This window comes from Malaclemys terrapin, chromosome 7 (assembly GCF_027887155.1).
Source record: "Malaclemys terrapin pileata isolate rMalTer1 chromosome 7, rMalTer1.hap1, whole genome shotgun sequence".
In the NCBI taxonomy this organism is placed as follows: domain Eukaryota; kingdom Metazoa; phylum Chordata; order Testudines; family Emydidae; genus Malaclemys; species Malaclemys terrapin.
In genome coordinates this window covers 6,321,578-6,338,276 of record NC_071511.1, presented here as the reverse complement: position 1 = coordinate 6,338,276, position 16,699 = coordinate 6,321,578, and the positions used below count along the sequence as shown (strand labels likewise).

The window sequence follows — 16,699 nt, the reverse complement described above, 5'->3', positions numbered from 1 at the left end:
TGGCCAGCTGTACATAGAGCTTTAGGGAGTTCTGGGGAAGAAAATGAGAGTTTTTTGTTAAGATAACTGTGATAATCTCACTGATAACTGGCTTAATTTAGATCCCTGCATTTGGTTAGTTTTTTACTAACCGTGTATGTACCCGTTCTTGGCGACTCTGTGAATTTAGATTACAATCCCTTTTTGTATTTAAAGATTGCGCAGCGACCACTGGTATTTTGCCATTAAGCAGTTGCTTGATTACACTGGCTTTTTACAGCGGAGTAATTTGTGTTTTCTGAGTGATTTAATTGGAGTCACATTTGTAAGTATTCTCTATGAGGATTCTTGCCCATTGGAGGGGCTCTTGGTCAGTGTTTCTCAACGACCAGGCTGTGGACCGGCACTGGTCCCTGAGATCTCCCTGACGCAATTTAGGAAGGCAGCAAGCCAGTCCCTGGTATCAAAAAGGTTGAGAAACACATATCTAGGTCATATGGAGAGTGCGTCCCAGGTGTGCTGTTTTGTTTTAACCACCGCTAACTGATGGCAACAGCCCCTCTTTTGCTATTTGAATGCACTTTCCAAAAAAGATTTTGATAGTGTATTGAGCCTTTTTTAATTAAATCATTTTAGATGAATTTAGTGCGTGTGAAAGATGTCAGCCTTGTTGCCCCAGGGACATATTTTAAACGGTATTTGGTTGTCTAGTGGGCTTTGAAACCAATGGCAGTAGACACCTAGATACACCTCTACCCCGATATAACGCTGTCCTCGAGAGCCAAAAAAATCTTACCACATTATAGGTGAAACCGCATTATATTGAACTTGCTTTGATCCACCGGAGTGCGCAGCCTCGCCCCCCCGAGCACTGCTTTACCGCGTTATATCCGAATTCGTGTTATATTGGGTCCCGTTATATCAGGGTAGAGGTGTACTTTAGAAAATCTCCGTAGGGGCCTAAGTACCTTTAAAAGTCTGGCCCTAAATTGCTATATTTAACCACAGAGCAGGTACAACCTAGACAGTGGCAATACAGACTTTCCCATGCCTCCCCAGTGCATGGTTTCCACCATGACCTGCTATGACCCCTGTAGAGAGAAACCGGTCATTCGTTCTTTGTGCCTTTTAAGTCCTCTCTGATTTCCAACCAAGATGCCAGTTGTAGCGATGTGTGTTTCAGATGCAGATGTATATCTGCTAGGGGTTGGAGACTATCACCAGCTTTACAGAAACCACTCACCAGCCAATAGCACCTTTGGTCCTTACCATCCTGAATTTGATGAGCAGTGGCAACTGGTTAAAAGTTACGTTGCCCATTACTTTGTGCCATTAGTTCCCGCCCCCCCCCCCCCCCCCCCAATGAGTGTGTTCTCACTAGTAACAGCCCCCATAGGAGTTGTCTCTGTATGCAGATGATGTGTCTTATTGCTCTATACTGTATCCTTTCCTTCAGCTGGGAATGCATATTAGAAACTGGGGTCTATTATCTCCAAGTTTGGCCCACAACTGCAGGAACTCGGATTTTAAATTAGGTCTTGATTTAAAATAAACAAATTTTCACAGCAAAGTATTAACGCAAGTTATCACCTGCTTTAGTCCCAACAAAAGTTACTGATGTGTTTTGAACATGTACAGTTGCTTGTTTTGGTAAAAAGCCAATTATTGTTTGCTCTGTAGCAAAGATTGGCATAAAGCAGTGACACAATAAGATTCATGAGCCTTTAGAGGGCCTGTCAAATAATGGCCTTGTGTGTATTTTCCATCATTTTTCAGCCATTTTCGATCTTTTTGGATTGCAGCAGCTGAAATTAATGACAAATTTTGAAGGAGAGGTTTGTTCAGAAGTTCATATTTATTAAAATGTAATGACCCTGGTGCAATAAACTAAATCTCTAGTTCACTTTAAACCTACAGTTCAGTTGCATCTACAGTTTTAACTTTTGGAGAACAACTGGATTGCTGTAGAGCCAACTCTGCAGTGGGTGTATGTGTGTGTGTGTGTGGGTGGGTGTGATGTATCCATTTAATCAGAAAGAGTGTCTCTTGCAAAGAATGCAAATATATAATATGTGATAAACTGCCTATTACAAATGTGACTTGCCATGAAAACTACTGGTGCTTTATTCTTTGAGTGTGTTACATGAATGCAGGCAACGTCTGCAGAAAAACAAAGCTGCACTCGTATTTGTTTAGTGTAAACAGTTTTGATGTTCCACTACCCAACAATCAATCACTGCCCTAGAGGGTCTTAGTTATTTGCTGATAATGCACCAAACAGGATAATGTCTAGAGCACTAATACTCCCCAGTCGTTGAAAACAATTAATTTAAAATCCGACTACAGCATTTGGTATTATGCAGTCTTATTTACATACAAGTCTGACAGCAGGCGGTAAGCGGGTACTGTTTATCATTTGTAATTGTGAACATTCCATATTCAGAGATGATATCTTGCAAATTACCGTAAGATCAGCTTCTTGCTATAACAATTCATGTTTCAGTTGCATAACTTGTTTTACTTCCTGTATAAAAGTTAGACAGGAGCATGGTTTTTAGCACAAATGAAGTGTATAAAGTAGGAACCATAATGCTGCATAAATGCAAAATTAGTCGCATCCTAAAGATGAAAGCAGATTTTGAGTGTCCGAATTACTGAGCACTTAAATGTGCACTGTAATCTGTGTTTTGTTTTTATATTTATTTTTTCTGGAATGCCACATAAGGAAACAGGTTTGAGGCGAGAGGCTTTTTTTTTTTTTTTTATTGAAAATAATTTATTTTTCTCTTTGATCTATCTGCTCAGAATAGCCTTTCCTATATCGTAGGTCATCTCCAATAAGTTTACAGCTCGCTGCCATTGTCCATTGTGCCACTGATAGAGGAAGTCAACAGAAATCGGTCTTGAGATCTCCCACGTCTGTGAGCTCATCATACCAACTAAGGGGCTGGCTTCAAATGGCAAAATCACCCTTCTCTCTTCTACTGAGTGCTTTAAATTGTTTTTCTTTACATTTTGATCATGATCATTGATCATCCCCCAAAATTCCCGTCATCCAGAACTACCTAAACCTTTCACTTCAGCCCACTACCTGCACATCAGGGTCAAGACATTCTTAGCATTTTATTTTCAAGCTACAGCAATCTGAAATTTATAGCTACGTATCTAGGGTGGACTTGAAAAAAACTTGTGTGTTTTGTCAGTAACATCCATATTTTAAATGATCCCTTTTAGGGATAAAGATTATCCCTCTTTGTGCTTTTGTTTTGCTTTGCCAGCCTGAGCCTCTCATCTAAAGCCAGTACAAATTTGCTTTTAAAAATCTATTTCTAGAGAGACACTTTTTTAAAAATCAACCTGTTTCTCTTCGGCGGTTCTGATTGGTCCGATAAAATTGACAAGCCAATCGCGTCAAAAGGAAATATCCTTGGCTTAATTGTAAGCTAAGTCTCTCTTAATCCAGGGGAGCATTTGAGATTCTGTCCAAGTGTTCAATTTCCCAGGCCGCTGAGGTCTGTGAATTTCTTTCCCCAGCCTCCAGGCTGCTGCAGCACAAGTCAGCATAGCTAATGCAGATCTCTCTCTCTCTCTCCTCTTTGATTCGATATGAACAGACTGGTAACTCCAATGCTAGAGCGAAATCTGACATAACTCTGCAGATGGCTACATTCAGATGATACACCTAGGGATTTTTTCTTAAAGGAAAGTAACATTTATATGCTAATGTTTATTTTTTCCTTGTTGCCTTTTTCAGGATTGCCAGTCCCAAAGAAGAGCCCAAAGTCGGTAAGTACCTTCTCACCTACTGTTTTGTGTGAAGGGGCTGGTGGTTTTGATTTTTTTTTTTTTTGAATGTGGGGTGTTGATTGTTTTAAGTTGTCTTTCGGTTCCAACGCGGATTGACTTGCACAGCTTGTGCTGCGTGGTGAATTGAGAGAAGAATTCAGAACAGAAAGGGAGCTTGTTGGCAAATAAGGCTGGAGGTTTACTGATCCTCTTCCCCGCTGAGTGAGCTTCTCCTCCGTTACCTCCCCCCTTAAATCCCCCCAAAAGCCATTGTTTGCTTTTTGAAAGATGGGACACTCCACCTTCTTTCCAGCAAGCAATTCCTATCAGCGGTGTCCATAGACTCTGACCTTTTGAATTTACTCCCTGATCTTTCTCATTCACCAGCTGCTGAATGATTTTATGAAATATTAAAGCATGTGTATTTACAGAAAGACAAATCATGCATATTTACAGTTTCCGGCGGATACTGCTAGCTGCCCCAGCACTGGAAATATTTTGATTGTTGTGTAGGGCATCTTTTGTTGTTTAGCTTGGCTTTAGCAGCATTGTACTGCAGGTGTGAGATCCTTTATTTAAAAAAAAAAAAAAAAAGGCAAGAGAAGAAAAAAATCAATATTTTCCTCTCCTTTCTAATCTTGTTTCCCTGTAGAACCGTTAGCTGGTTGACATGTTAGCTAATAGCTTAGAAGCTACGGTCTAAAGTGTCATTAGAGCTCAGCTCCTAGTATAGTGGAACAAAAATAGCGTGATGTTTATGAGCCTGGAAAAGGGATGAATATTTTACGGGAAATGAGATATTTACAAGGGGAAAGTTTCCATTTATTTGAAGGGGTAGTGAAGAAGGTAGGCTTATTTCCCAATAGCTTTGGGAAAGTCACATGAGTGAGGTCTTTGCAATACTATAAGACACTGTGAAAGTTTGCTGACGGTCTGTTGTGGGTGCCGATAGCTGCAGCTGCTAACAGTCCACCTTTCGGTAAAGCTCAGTAAGAGGTTTGTTAAGAAGATGAGCAGAATCTCCTGCTTTTAATGCAAGTTCTCTGTTCATCCAAAAAGATAGCCCTGAAATAATTAATGTGATTCTGATGGCATAGAGCAGTGCTGATTAAAGTCACATGACTTCAGGCCTATACCATTGTCAGTTTGCATTAATGTTGAGAGGGAGAAGTGCAGTTTGTGCTCTCACTCAAATCACAGAAATGTCAGACCGCATGCATTTACTTCTGTGTCATAGTCAAAGATTAATTCAGCCTTTGGAAAAATAGAAACAAGTGTGTAAAAATGTACACGCCAAGCAGATTATTTTTTGCTGCTGCATTTTTTCCCCTGTCAGAGAAGGAATAGTTGAATTGATGTTAGACATTTATAAACTTTATTCATTAAACCGCCATGTGATGAATGATCTTTGATTTTTGAAAACAGATGTCCTCACAGAATCAGGTAATGTAGCATCATCTCCTTATTAATCTGATGCTGTGCTAAACACCTGCCAAGTGAACAATGATTCATTAGAAGCATTTTAAATCTGTGAGACACCTAAATCCATTTAGGGATAATCCTCTCTGTATGAACAAAGAGACTGTTTACAAACAGGTGTAGTTCTGGAGTCTTTAGTGAATTTACCAGCCCCCAGCTGTAGATTATTTTTTCCCCCATGGAATTTGCTTGCAGAGAAACCATTTCGTTCACTGAAAGCAACCAGATTCCTTGCATGTTACACTCCTGAAAGCTCTCTTACCTTTCTGCATAGCCCTTCGATATTTTTCACCACAGCCCCTGGCAGTGCTGTTCCATCCGAAGAGGAAGAATCCAATAAAAACAGTCTTCCTCCTCTGTTTAGATATTAAACGGAATGTTTGCACCAGCAACTAGTGGATAATACTATCTTATGTCGATATATCATGGCAGCTATTTTAGAGTACCTGGAAGTCTAACAGTCACACTACTTAAAGGAAAAGGAGGAGAATGACCAGCCTATAGAATACAATCTCTTTTAGTCTAAGTGAAAAGGATAAAAACATTATCAATATTTTACTTGTATTGTTAATATAACTCCCTTTAACTTCCTTTTTATGGTTAATAAAATACAGGTTCTGTGTTTAATTATGTGATGTGGGAGTGGAGGAGGTTTCAGAATATAACTGCATTGGTGTTGAGTCTCAGCCATTCCAGTCGATACAGACCATTCCACGACCGGAGGGAGGGACTTACCTGAGGTTCTGCCTTGAAAATGCCCTGCAAGATTTTTAGGGCTTGACTCTTTGGCACACCTAGAGGTTGCCAGGGCAGTGTGATGATGCAAACATCACAGCCTCCTGGCACAAATGCCAAAGCCCAAAGTCTTTCTCCCAGGTGCCCCATGTGATCTAGTGTAGCGGCACCTATGTAAAATGGGGCATTAATGTAGCCCCTGTTGTCGTCTTCACCTTCACTGTTCTCCAAGAGGCCTTTGAAACAAAGTTTACTTCTTGATTAATAAGTTAGCTGCTATTAAATAAGTCACCTGCAGTCAGTCCTTATGTTGGTAGACTGATCTTAAACCAAGCCCACTCCCTCCCGCCCCCAGTGTAGACCTAGCCTAAGACCACACCAGAGCAGGGAGATGACTTCCTTACGCTCCTTTAGATGAACTAATTTTATCAGCTGTAGCAAGGAGGGCGGGAGCGAAAGGGGAGGGGACATAGGCCTAGAGCAGTGGTTCTCAAACTTTTGTACCGGTGACCCCTTTCAAATAGCAAGCCTCTGAATGCGACCCCGCCTTATAAATTAAAAACACTTTTTATATATTTAACACCATTATAAATGCTGGCGACAAAGCAGGGTTTGGGGTGGCAGCTCGCGACCCCCCTATGTAACAACCTCACGACCCCCTGAGGGGTCCCTACCCCCAGTTTGAGAACCCTTGGCCTAGAGAGCCAGAACATAGGTCTTGGTAGGTAAATAAAGGAGGAAGTGACTTTGAATGATTTTGTTTTAGAATATATGCCTGTGTAATATTTAGCCATATATATGTGCATTCTGGAATATTTTGTGTTTATTTGCCTTTTAGAGCGAGAGTTTTTCAGCTGAGCTTGAAGGCCCAACAGGGCTGGCTCTGGCTTTTTGGCCACCCCAAGCAAAAAAAAAAACGGGGCGGCCAGAATGGCAAAGCAAAAAAAACAACCTGCGGCGCGGCCAGAGTGCGGGTGTAGGGGGACCGGCTTGGGGGGGGAGGGGGAAGGGGGCGGGCGGGAGAGAGAGAGAAGGGGGCTGCCATGGCTATAGCAGGGGCGCTGCCACGTGTCCCCTCCCACTGCGCCGCCTCCTGCCGCGAGGGCTCCGCTCCGGTCAGCGGGGAGGGAAGGAAGAGGACTGCCCTGCAGGGCGCTCTGGTTCTCCGCGCCACCGACCCCTACAGGGCGGCCCGAGCGGAACAAGAACAAAAAAAAAAAAGTAGCCGTGCCGCCCTAGGATTGGGCGGAATGCCGCCTCCAACAATCTGCCGCCCCAAGCACCAGCTTGCTCAGCTGGTGCCTGGAGCCGGGCCTGAGGCCCGAAGTTGTAAAAGTGCTGGGTGACCGATTTCAAGTGTTCTGCTCTAGGGCTGGTTGAAGTTTCCAGTAAAAACTATATTTCAGCAGAATTTTGGGTGTTCGAGTAAACGAAAATGTTCACAGAAAATGTTTGCTTGCTTTGACAGTGTTTTGATTTTTTCACCCAAGTACCAAAAGTAAACATTTTCAGCCAAAAAATGAAAATTTTTCAGTTTTTGTCAGTTTGGGGCTGACATTTTTCTGTTTTGGGGTTCTTGATATTTTTGGCTGAAAAGTAAACATTTTCCCAGAAAACTTTGATGAAAGCTAACATTTTTTGGTTTGTATCAAAATATCCCACATGGGGAAAAGGACTTTTTCCCGGCAGCTCTTCTTAGCACCCAAATTGGGGCCAGATTTTCCAAAGAGACTTCAGTTCCAATCTAGGCACCGAAATATCTGGTCAGTCCTCAGGGCAGCTAAGCATTCTGGGTGCTGAGCTCTTTTGAAAGTGTTACCATTGTTTAGGTGCCTATATAGAAGCTGAGCTCTTCTGAATTTCCCAGCCTTAAAATTGTTCATGTTCACAACCTCTCCCCACAAACTACTGCTCCCTTTCGGCCCAAGCAGTTAGCCGGTATGTAGGGGCGGGCCGGCCTCTTTCTGTTAGGAGGAGAAATGGACGATATGAGTCAGGTGTTTCTTTGGCACAATCTCGTTAGTTTACAAAGTATGTCCATGAAGTCCTGTTTCCCTGAACACAGTAGGAAAAAACAATATCAGACCGTTTCCATGCTCACCATTTCCAAGTCTGCTTTTCCAGCAAGTCCTGTGCCCGAAGGGCTCTGCCTTTGCGCTCTCTCTCTCTCTCTCTCTCTCTCAGGCATAGGCGCCGACTCTGTTGGTGCTACGGGGCTGGCGGCCCCCCAATCAGCTCCTTCCTCTCCCCCCAGCGCCTTCCACCCACCGGCGGCCCTGCCAATCAGTGCCTCTCCCCCTCCCAGCGCTTCCCGCCCGCCGCGATCAGCTGTTCCACAGCATGCAGGAGGCACTGGGGGGGAGGAGCGAGGGTGAGGCGTGCTTGGGGGAGTGTGGAATGAGCTGGAGCAGGGGTGGGAAGAGGCAGGGCGGGGGTGGGAAGGGGTGGAGTGGGGGCGGGGCCTGGAGAAGAGCCGGGGGTAGGGCACCTCCCGGCACATTAGAAAGTCGTCACCGCTGCTCTCAGGGCCACATTCCCCACCACTTCCCTCGCTGTCTGCTGGTCCCGGCCTTGCCATATAGCTACTGCCGTAGGTGGTGGCTTCTGTTGTTTCAGCAGTCACATTTAGCTTGAAGGAATGGTGCTTAGTACATCCAGGTCTGTGTTTGGTGGCAGTTAACGCCTTCCAGCATGACACTACTCTGTGAGATACTTACAATCCTATTTCCTCGCCCTAATTTTGCAGTATAATTGCTCCACACTCCCTTGAATGTATAGTTTTCCTTGTCTTCCTTTAATCATCGCAGCTTTTTGCAAGGGAAGGTGCAGTGTACTGTATCAACACATGAGCTTTCTCAGGTGACTAGCGCTGTATTAACATTGCAGCCTTGTTGAAGGCTGGCTCGACCCTGAGCTTCATGGCAAATAGAGTGATTGTGGCTGGAAATGGTATTGCATAAGGCTGAAAAATGAGCCCAGAATGCAGGCATGTGTATAACTACATGAAGCCATGTTCAGAATGGCTCAACCTACTGTGTAATCGCTAAACTAGGACAGTAACTAACTTCTTGTTATTCATTTTTACCAGTGGTCTAAGTAAAAACAGTACAGTCAGAGGAGTTTGCAGCACTTACATTGCAAACATAGGGAGGGGAAAATCTGATTGTAACTGGGATACATGTGGGTGAATAATCAGTCAAAGGGAGGTCACTTTTAGAATAATGGAATCATAGGGTTAGAAGGAACCGCAAGGGTCATCTAGGCTAATCCCCTGCCAAGATGTAGAATTTGTTGTGTCTAAACCATCCAAGGAAGATGACTATCCGGCCTCTTTCTGAAAACCCTCCAGTGAAGGAGCTTCCACGACTTCCCTAGGCAGTTTGTTCCATTGTCCTCCTGTCCTGACATTTAGGAAGTGTTTCCTGAGATTTAATCTAAATCTGCTACGCTGTAGTTTGAACCCATTGCCTCTTGTCCTCCCCTCTGTGGCAAGAGAGAACAACTTTTCTCCATATTTTTTATGGCAGCCTTTCAAGTATTAGAAGACAACTATCATGTCCCCTCCTTAATCACCTCTTTTCCAAACTAAACATACCCAGTTCCTTCGGACTTTGCTCATATGGTTTGCATTCCATCCCTTTGATCATCTTTGTCTCTTGCCACTGGATCCTTTCCAGTTTCTCTACATCCTTTCTATACATTGGTGCCCAAAATTGGACACAGTATTCCAGCCGAGGCCTAACCAGGTTGGAGTAGAGCAGTACTATCGCATCCTGTGAATTGCGTGCTATGCATCTCTCAATCCAACCCAAAATTTCATCCCCCCCCCCCCCTTTTTTTTTTTTTTTTTTTTGCAACAGTATCACATTGTTGATCCACCCCAACTCCCAGATCCTTCTCAGCAGTGCTGCTGCCACACCAGTTATCCCCCATTCTGTATTTGTGCTCGTTATCCAGCAACAGCAAACAGTGCTAAAGATGGCAGCAATACTTTGCTGTAGTGCTTCTTGGTGCTGATTGGTGCTTCTTGGTTAAGATACACTCCACTACACAGTTATGTCGACTACACTGCCTTACATCGACCTAACTCTGTAAGCATCTACACTAAAATGTTGCTCCCGCCGATATAACTCACCCACTGTACCAACTTAATAAATCCACCTCCACAAGAGGCGTAGAATCAATGTAGATGTAGTTAGATCAGTGCAGTGTGAGTGACTCTGCATTGCTTACATGGACTGTCGCTGCCTTTCAGAAGCTGTCCCACAGTGCCCCACACTGACAGTAAAATCAGTGCTGGCGATCCTGGCGAGTACATGCACCACCGATACAAGGAGCAAAGCATAGACACACACAAGCAAAGGAATTACTGCAGCGGCTGTATGCCGGTGTAAATTGGGTCCTTTAATTTTGTAGTGGAGACATGCCCTCAGTCTATCAACACGAGTGAAATAGTTCAGTTAGATAGGGTTACCATATTTAACAAATAAAAAAAGAGGACCCTCCCTGGGGCCCTGGTCCCGCCCATTTCCCGCCCCAGCCCCGCCCCTTCTCCGCCACCTCCTCTCTCCCACTCCCAGCCACACGAAAAGGGCTGCCCGAGCGCTACCGGCTTCACGGTTTGCCGGGCAGCCCCCAGACCCTGCGCCCCCGGCCAGCGCTTCCCCAGTGCAGCTGGAGCCCCGGAGGGGAAGCGCCCAGCCGGGGCCGCAGGGTCTGGAGGCTGCCCGGCAAACCGTGAAGTCGGTAGTGCTTGGGCTTTGGGCAGCCCCTATGCCTCCGGACCCTGCGCCCCCGGCCGGGCACTTCCCCTCCCGGGCTCCGGCGGCGCAGGGTCCGGAGGCACGGGGCTGCCCGAAGCCGGTAGCACTCGGGCAGCCCGGCTCTTAAACAGAGCCGAAGAGTCGGGGAGGAGCAGAGCCGCCGCGGCTGGAGGCTCTGCTCCTCTTCGGCTCTGTTTAAGAGCCGGGCTGCCCGAGAGCTACCGGCTTCGGGCAGCCCCGTGCCTCCGGACCCTGCGCCGCCGGAGCCCGGGAGGGGAAGTGCCCGGCCAGCGGCTGGGATCCGGAGGCAAGGGGGCTGCCTGAAGCCCATAGCGCTCGGGCAGCTCGGCTCTTAAACAGAGCCGAAGAGTCAGGGGAGGAGCAGAGCAGCCGCGGGAGGGGAAGTGCCCGGCCGGCATTTTCCCAGACATGTTCGGCTTTTTGGCAGTTCCCCCCGGACGGGGGTTTGATTGCTGAAAAGCCGGACATGTCCGGGAAAAAACGGACGTATGGTAACCCTAAGTTAGATCCCTTCAGGATTTTCAGCATTCCTGATGTGGTAAAGACCTGCATTGTTTGAAAATAGGGTTGTCTCCAAATGTTTGTTAATCTGTCATGGCATATTTGTGGCTGATTGGGTGACCTTAATTGTCCATTTCCAGACTTTTTATTTCTGTTTTATTTTAAAGAGCACCCTGAACTTAGAGATTCCTGGCTCTCTCTAGTTGTTTTGTCGTTGCAGAAGGACTTTTCCTTCTTACACAATTGGTGTACATTTACAGGAGTAACTCCAGCTTAATGAAGGAGTTGGGAGGTGGGGGTTGTTTTTTGGCTTCCTTGCTTGCTTGTTTGTTTTGCTTAGGACATACAGAAAGTTTCAGTTTGATACAAAATACAGATTAGAACTCTAGAATTGAATGCTAGTTTTAAATGGTTTACATTTCTCACATAATAAGTGAAATGAGATTTTTTTTAACTTCCTCATCTAAAGAAAAGATTATTATCCAGGTAGATAGTATTAGTGCCTTGTTCTTGTGTTTACAAGTGTTACCTAAGACTTGAATACAATTTTCTGTTGTAGTTCCTATTATCAGGGTTCTTTAAATCAGCTATATTCAATCACACTGGCTTGAAACCTGGCATACTGTGCTCACAAGGTGCTTTTGTTGTTTAATTATTTGCCACAAAATAAAACAGCAACAACAACAACAAAAAACATGCTGCAAAAATGACATTTTTGCTTATAAAACTGTTGTTTAAGGAGTGGGCATCCACAACTCAGAGGCTGTTTGCAGAGCTCTGTCTTAAAATGGCTTACTTTAAAACCTGGGATTTTGTAGGCAAGTAAGGCTGTATGTGAATTAGCTTCTTTCGCCACTTAGAAGAGGGGGAAAAAATGTTTGAAATTGGTTAGAGTATTTGTGTTTGAAAACTGGTTGCTGGGCAATCACAGCAGGCATGCGCCGTTGAAAATGACTTTCAAGTATACAGTTAATTTAATATTCACGTCAGTGGAGACATCAGTTAAAGCAGGGGGGTCTCAAACTTCACTGCACCGCGACCCACCTTCTGAAAACAATAATGACTACTACATGACCCCAGGAGGGGGGACCGAAGTCTGAGCCTGCCCGAGCCCCATCACCCCGGGCTGGAACCCTTGGGCTTCGGCCCCAGGCAGTGGGGCTCCAGCTTTGGCTTCGGCCCTGGGCCCCAGCCAGTCTAATGTCAGCCCTGGTGACCCACGTGCCTCTGTTTCCCCTCCCATCCCGGGTCTCTGTCTTGCTTGTTTATATTGCAAGCTCCTGGAGGCCATGGTTTCTTTTACAATGTATCTGTACACCACCGAAAGCCAGGAGGCCTTGATCTTGCTTCGGGACTCTGTGTGCTGCTGTCTTGCAAATAATGACAATGGGATGGTCCCACACCCTGGACAGTATCAGTGTAATTTGGGTGGTTCTTTACAGACATGGGCTACAGTGCTATGCATATTGGGGGTGCGCCGAAGACACGTCTTCGTTTTGCTTTGTTTGTGAAGTGAATTTATAGGGTCTGATCCAGTGCTTACTTTGTGCAGGGCTGAGCCCCAGCCCCTGTGGGCCTGGCGGTTCAGAGCCCCGGCCCCTCTGGGCCTGGCGGTTCAGAGCCCCGGCCCCTCTGGGCCTGGCGGTTCAGAGCCCCGGCCCCTCTGGGCTTGGCGGTTCAGAGCCCCGGCCCCTCTGGGCTTGCTGCATCAGTTATAAATGTAAAAAAATTGCTTGAGCCCCAGCACCTCTTTTATTACAAATTAAGCGCTGGTCTGATCCAAAGGCCCTTTAAAGCCAATGTGGGTCTTTCTATTAACTTCAATGGGCTTTGGATCAAGCCCTTGGTGCCTAGAAGAGAAACCAGATAAATATCATTAGAAATTGAAGGAGTCTGGTTAGCTATAAAAGAAGCATACAAGACAGACAATGGCATTGCATGTTTCCCACATTGGTGCACCAATGTGCTTTAAAGTTGCACTTCTAGATGAGAATATAGTTCAGTTCCCATGACCTTTTAGTCTTTGATCTCTCTGGTGAAACCTTTCATAGGAATTAAACGTAAATAGGAATTAATCTTTCACAGAATTAAAAGTGAAAATTGGCTTTACTTTTTAATGTGAGATTTGACATTTGCTAATCAATTAACAGCAACAAGGCCCTTTTGTAATGTGGAAACAAGAGAATACACTGAGCATTGTTTTAAACATATTTACTGTAGGGTGACCAGATGTCCCGATTTTATAGGGACAGGCCTGGTTTTTGGGTCTTTTTCTTATATAGGCTCCTATTACCCCCCACTCCCTGTCCCGATTTTTCACATTTGCTGTTTGGTCACCCTAATTTACTGTCCATTCTTGGTAACTTTTCAGAAACATTTTTACTGCATATTTAGTAGCATGAATTCTTGCAATGCAAATGGGACTCTTGTTAATTTGTATACATTATGGTAGCCAATTATGTGAATGTGAGTTAAGGACAACATACTCAGTGTAGCTAAATATTGACAAGACAGGTCTTTTGACATGCTGGGTAGAATGAGCCTTGAATTTAAGTAGAAACATTTTTCTTTGTTTTACTATACTTGCTTAAAACAAGGAAATTAAATTGCAAGTAAATATTTTTAGGTAATGTTAAGGCTCTAATGTAAGACTTGAACCTCATAGCATTACATCTTAATTTCCTTGAACTCTGTTCCCAACCAACTCATTATAACTTGAGGATTGCAAAGATCTGTGAATGAGGTGTGATTTCGCATATCATGGTCTGTAATGCCTACATCCAGTAGCAGTTAAGAATGGCTTTTCACTCTGAATTCTGATATTTTTTTGTCCTTGTTTTTGTGGGTTTATGTTAAACCCTTAAAGTTATCTGAATACAGATATTTGTAGTTTAACACAGAGGGGAAAAAATTATATTGAAACTGGTATCCCATAATGAAATTTTGATCTGTTTTGTGGTGAGACATAAAAGGCTGGATGTTTTTTGTGATTAATCGCTTTCCATTTTACATACTACTTCTGCCAGTCTGTCTGTCAAAGTGTGTCTCAGGGAAATTTTCTGCAGTCAGCATTAACTGGAAATGATGGCCGCCAAAATGTGATGTATATATTTATTTGTATGCATGCAGAAACAATGAACAAAGAAGGGGGAGGAAAGAATGACGGAAAACACCCACTCAGAGACCAATAACCTTCTGTTTTTTTCTCTTTCCACTTGCTTTCTTACGTCCAGCAACCACTTGAAAGGAAAGACAGCCAAAACAGTTCCCAGCATAGCGTCTCTAGCCACCACAGCACGCACACTGCTTCACCCATCCATCCCACTCAGGTGCTTCCCGACTACCCTGCCACTGAAGCACCAGCTGTGGAGCAGCCGGACAACTCTGGACAGAAAAAGCCAGATCCATTCAAAATCTGGGCCCAGTCCAGGAGCATGTATGAAAGCCGACGTGAGTACTGAACAGGTGTGGTTGCTAAGGCTACAAGCTCTGGCAGCCACTCTTTATGATTTTCATCTATAGGAATTGAATCTCTTAAATTGTTATTGGAAAATATAGGGCTTTCAACTAAATTGATAGGTGTAAATGAAGTTCTGGGAAAAAGCTGCGAAGATCAGCAAATTATGTCTAGTTTATGTTAACAAAGAATCAATTTTGTCTTGGATGAAGAATGAGCTTTTATTGCCTCCGATAAGTGGCTTTAGACCATAACGCTGTTCAAAACCCAGTAAAAGATTTTAAGTATTGAGGTCCTTCTTTTCATCCCTTTTTTATTTATTTTCAAATCAGGCATTAAAGAGACTTTCAAAGACGTGACGCAGAGTTAGTTGCCCAGCTGCCCCTGAAAATAACTCAAAGTTCTCATAGCAAGTTAATGCTGCTTGGTTATGTAGCTTAGACAAATTCAAATGACTGTTTTACAAATAACAGGTTTCTCATTCTAACGGCTACTTAAGAAAATTTTATTCAGGTTGAGTTTGAGATTGTTGGGTACACACAGAGACCTAAAAATCAAGAACCAAAACCATCCACAAATGAAAAATACAGAGCATTAAATAGAAGTAAAGTGCAAAGCAATCCACAGAGTTGACATATGCACATCATGGTCATGAAAACAGAGACAGGGTAGGTCATCATCAGTGGCAGTGACAGTTTTGGCTGTTGCCTATTATGTCATTCCAATGAAGCTACCAGAAAACATACATGCATCAATTTTGATACACATTTTTTACACATTAACGTATCTGTTACTATATGTAATTAAGCCTTTGTCTTTTGCCTGTATGGGGCCTTCCAAGGGATCATAACTGGTGGTCTGATTATTGACATAGCTATTTGCATCAGTGCATTTGTGAATAATTCCAATGCCTCAACCTGGTTAGCCGTACAGGTACATGTTGCTCAACTCTCTTCCCCCCCCCCCCCCCCCAAATTCCATTAAGATATCATTGCTTTGTTCCCTCCGATTAACTTGTTTTTGACAAAAACAACGAGGAGTCCTTGTGGCACCTTAGAGACTAACAAATGTATTTGGGCATAAGCTTTCGTGGGCTAAAACCCACTTCATCAGATGCATGGAGTGGAACATACAGTAGGGAGGTATAAATACACAGCATATGAAGAGATGGGAGTTGCCTTACCAAGTGGGGGATCAGTGCAAACGAGCCAATTCAATGAAGGTGGATGTGGGCTATTCTCAACAGTTGACAAGAAGGGGTGGAAATCACTTTTGTAGTGCTGAGGCGGCCCATGTAAACAAGGTGGCCCATTTCAAAATAAATGTGTTAGTCTCTAAGGTGCCACAAGGACTCCTCGTTGTTTTTGCTGATACAGACTAACACGGCTGCCACTCTGAAACTTGTTTATGGCAAAAACTCTTATTGCTTTTACAGTAGGTCACTTAATTATGGTTAAGACTTATGCCTCCTATGCTAACAAACCTATACCTGCTAGGCCTCCGCCTGATGCCAAGCCTATCTTAATGTTAATTTTTTTTTTTATGTTTTCCTACTTGCATTTCAACTATATTAGCATCAGTCACAGCAAATTACACACACACACATACATATGAGTAAGCTTATATTATAACCTTGGTAGGATCAGGTCAGGGGTCACAGGTCAACTCACAGGTCACAGTTACTACAAAAGGGAGCTACAATCAGTGAAAGAAAAATTTGTTTGACAAAACTCAGGTGAAATGCATTCCCATTTCACTCCTGGTGGGCAGGAATACTGCTGAGCTGTTCTGTCTTTACCAGCATATACTACCCTAACAATACACAAAACCAAATGCATGCAGTAAGTGCATTTATTTTAATTATTAATACATGCACTCGGCTAATAGTTGAGCAGGGTTTGACTCCGCTCCAAGAGTATAAAATTGGTTTCAATTGGTTCCTTCTTTGCAATGAAAATAAACATGTTTGCCTCATTTT

At 43.9% G+C, this 16,699-nt stretch overlaps 1 protein-coding gene across 30 annotated transcripts in view; it reads left to right on the top strand.

Annotated features, from left to right (window-relative positions):
• Positions 1-16,699, top strand: part of MAGI1 (membrane associated guanylate kinase, WW and PDZ domain containing 1) — a 490,274-nt gene that overhangs the window by 440,242 nt on the left and 33,333 nt on the right. For all 30 annotated transcript variants that reach the window (XM_054033640.1, XM_054033634.1, XM_054033637.1 and 27 more), the window contains 2 exons: positions 3,734-3,765; positions 14,498-14,714. In XM_054033640.1, coding sequence (XP_053889615.1) covers positions 3,734-3,765; positions 14,498-14,714 — 249 coding nt within the window. The remainder of the gene's footprint in view (positions 1-3,733; positions 3,766-14,497; positions 14,715-16,699) is intronic.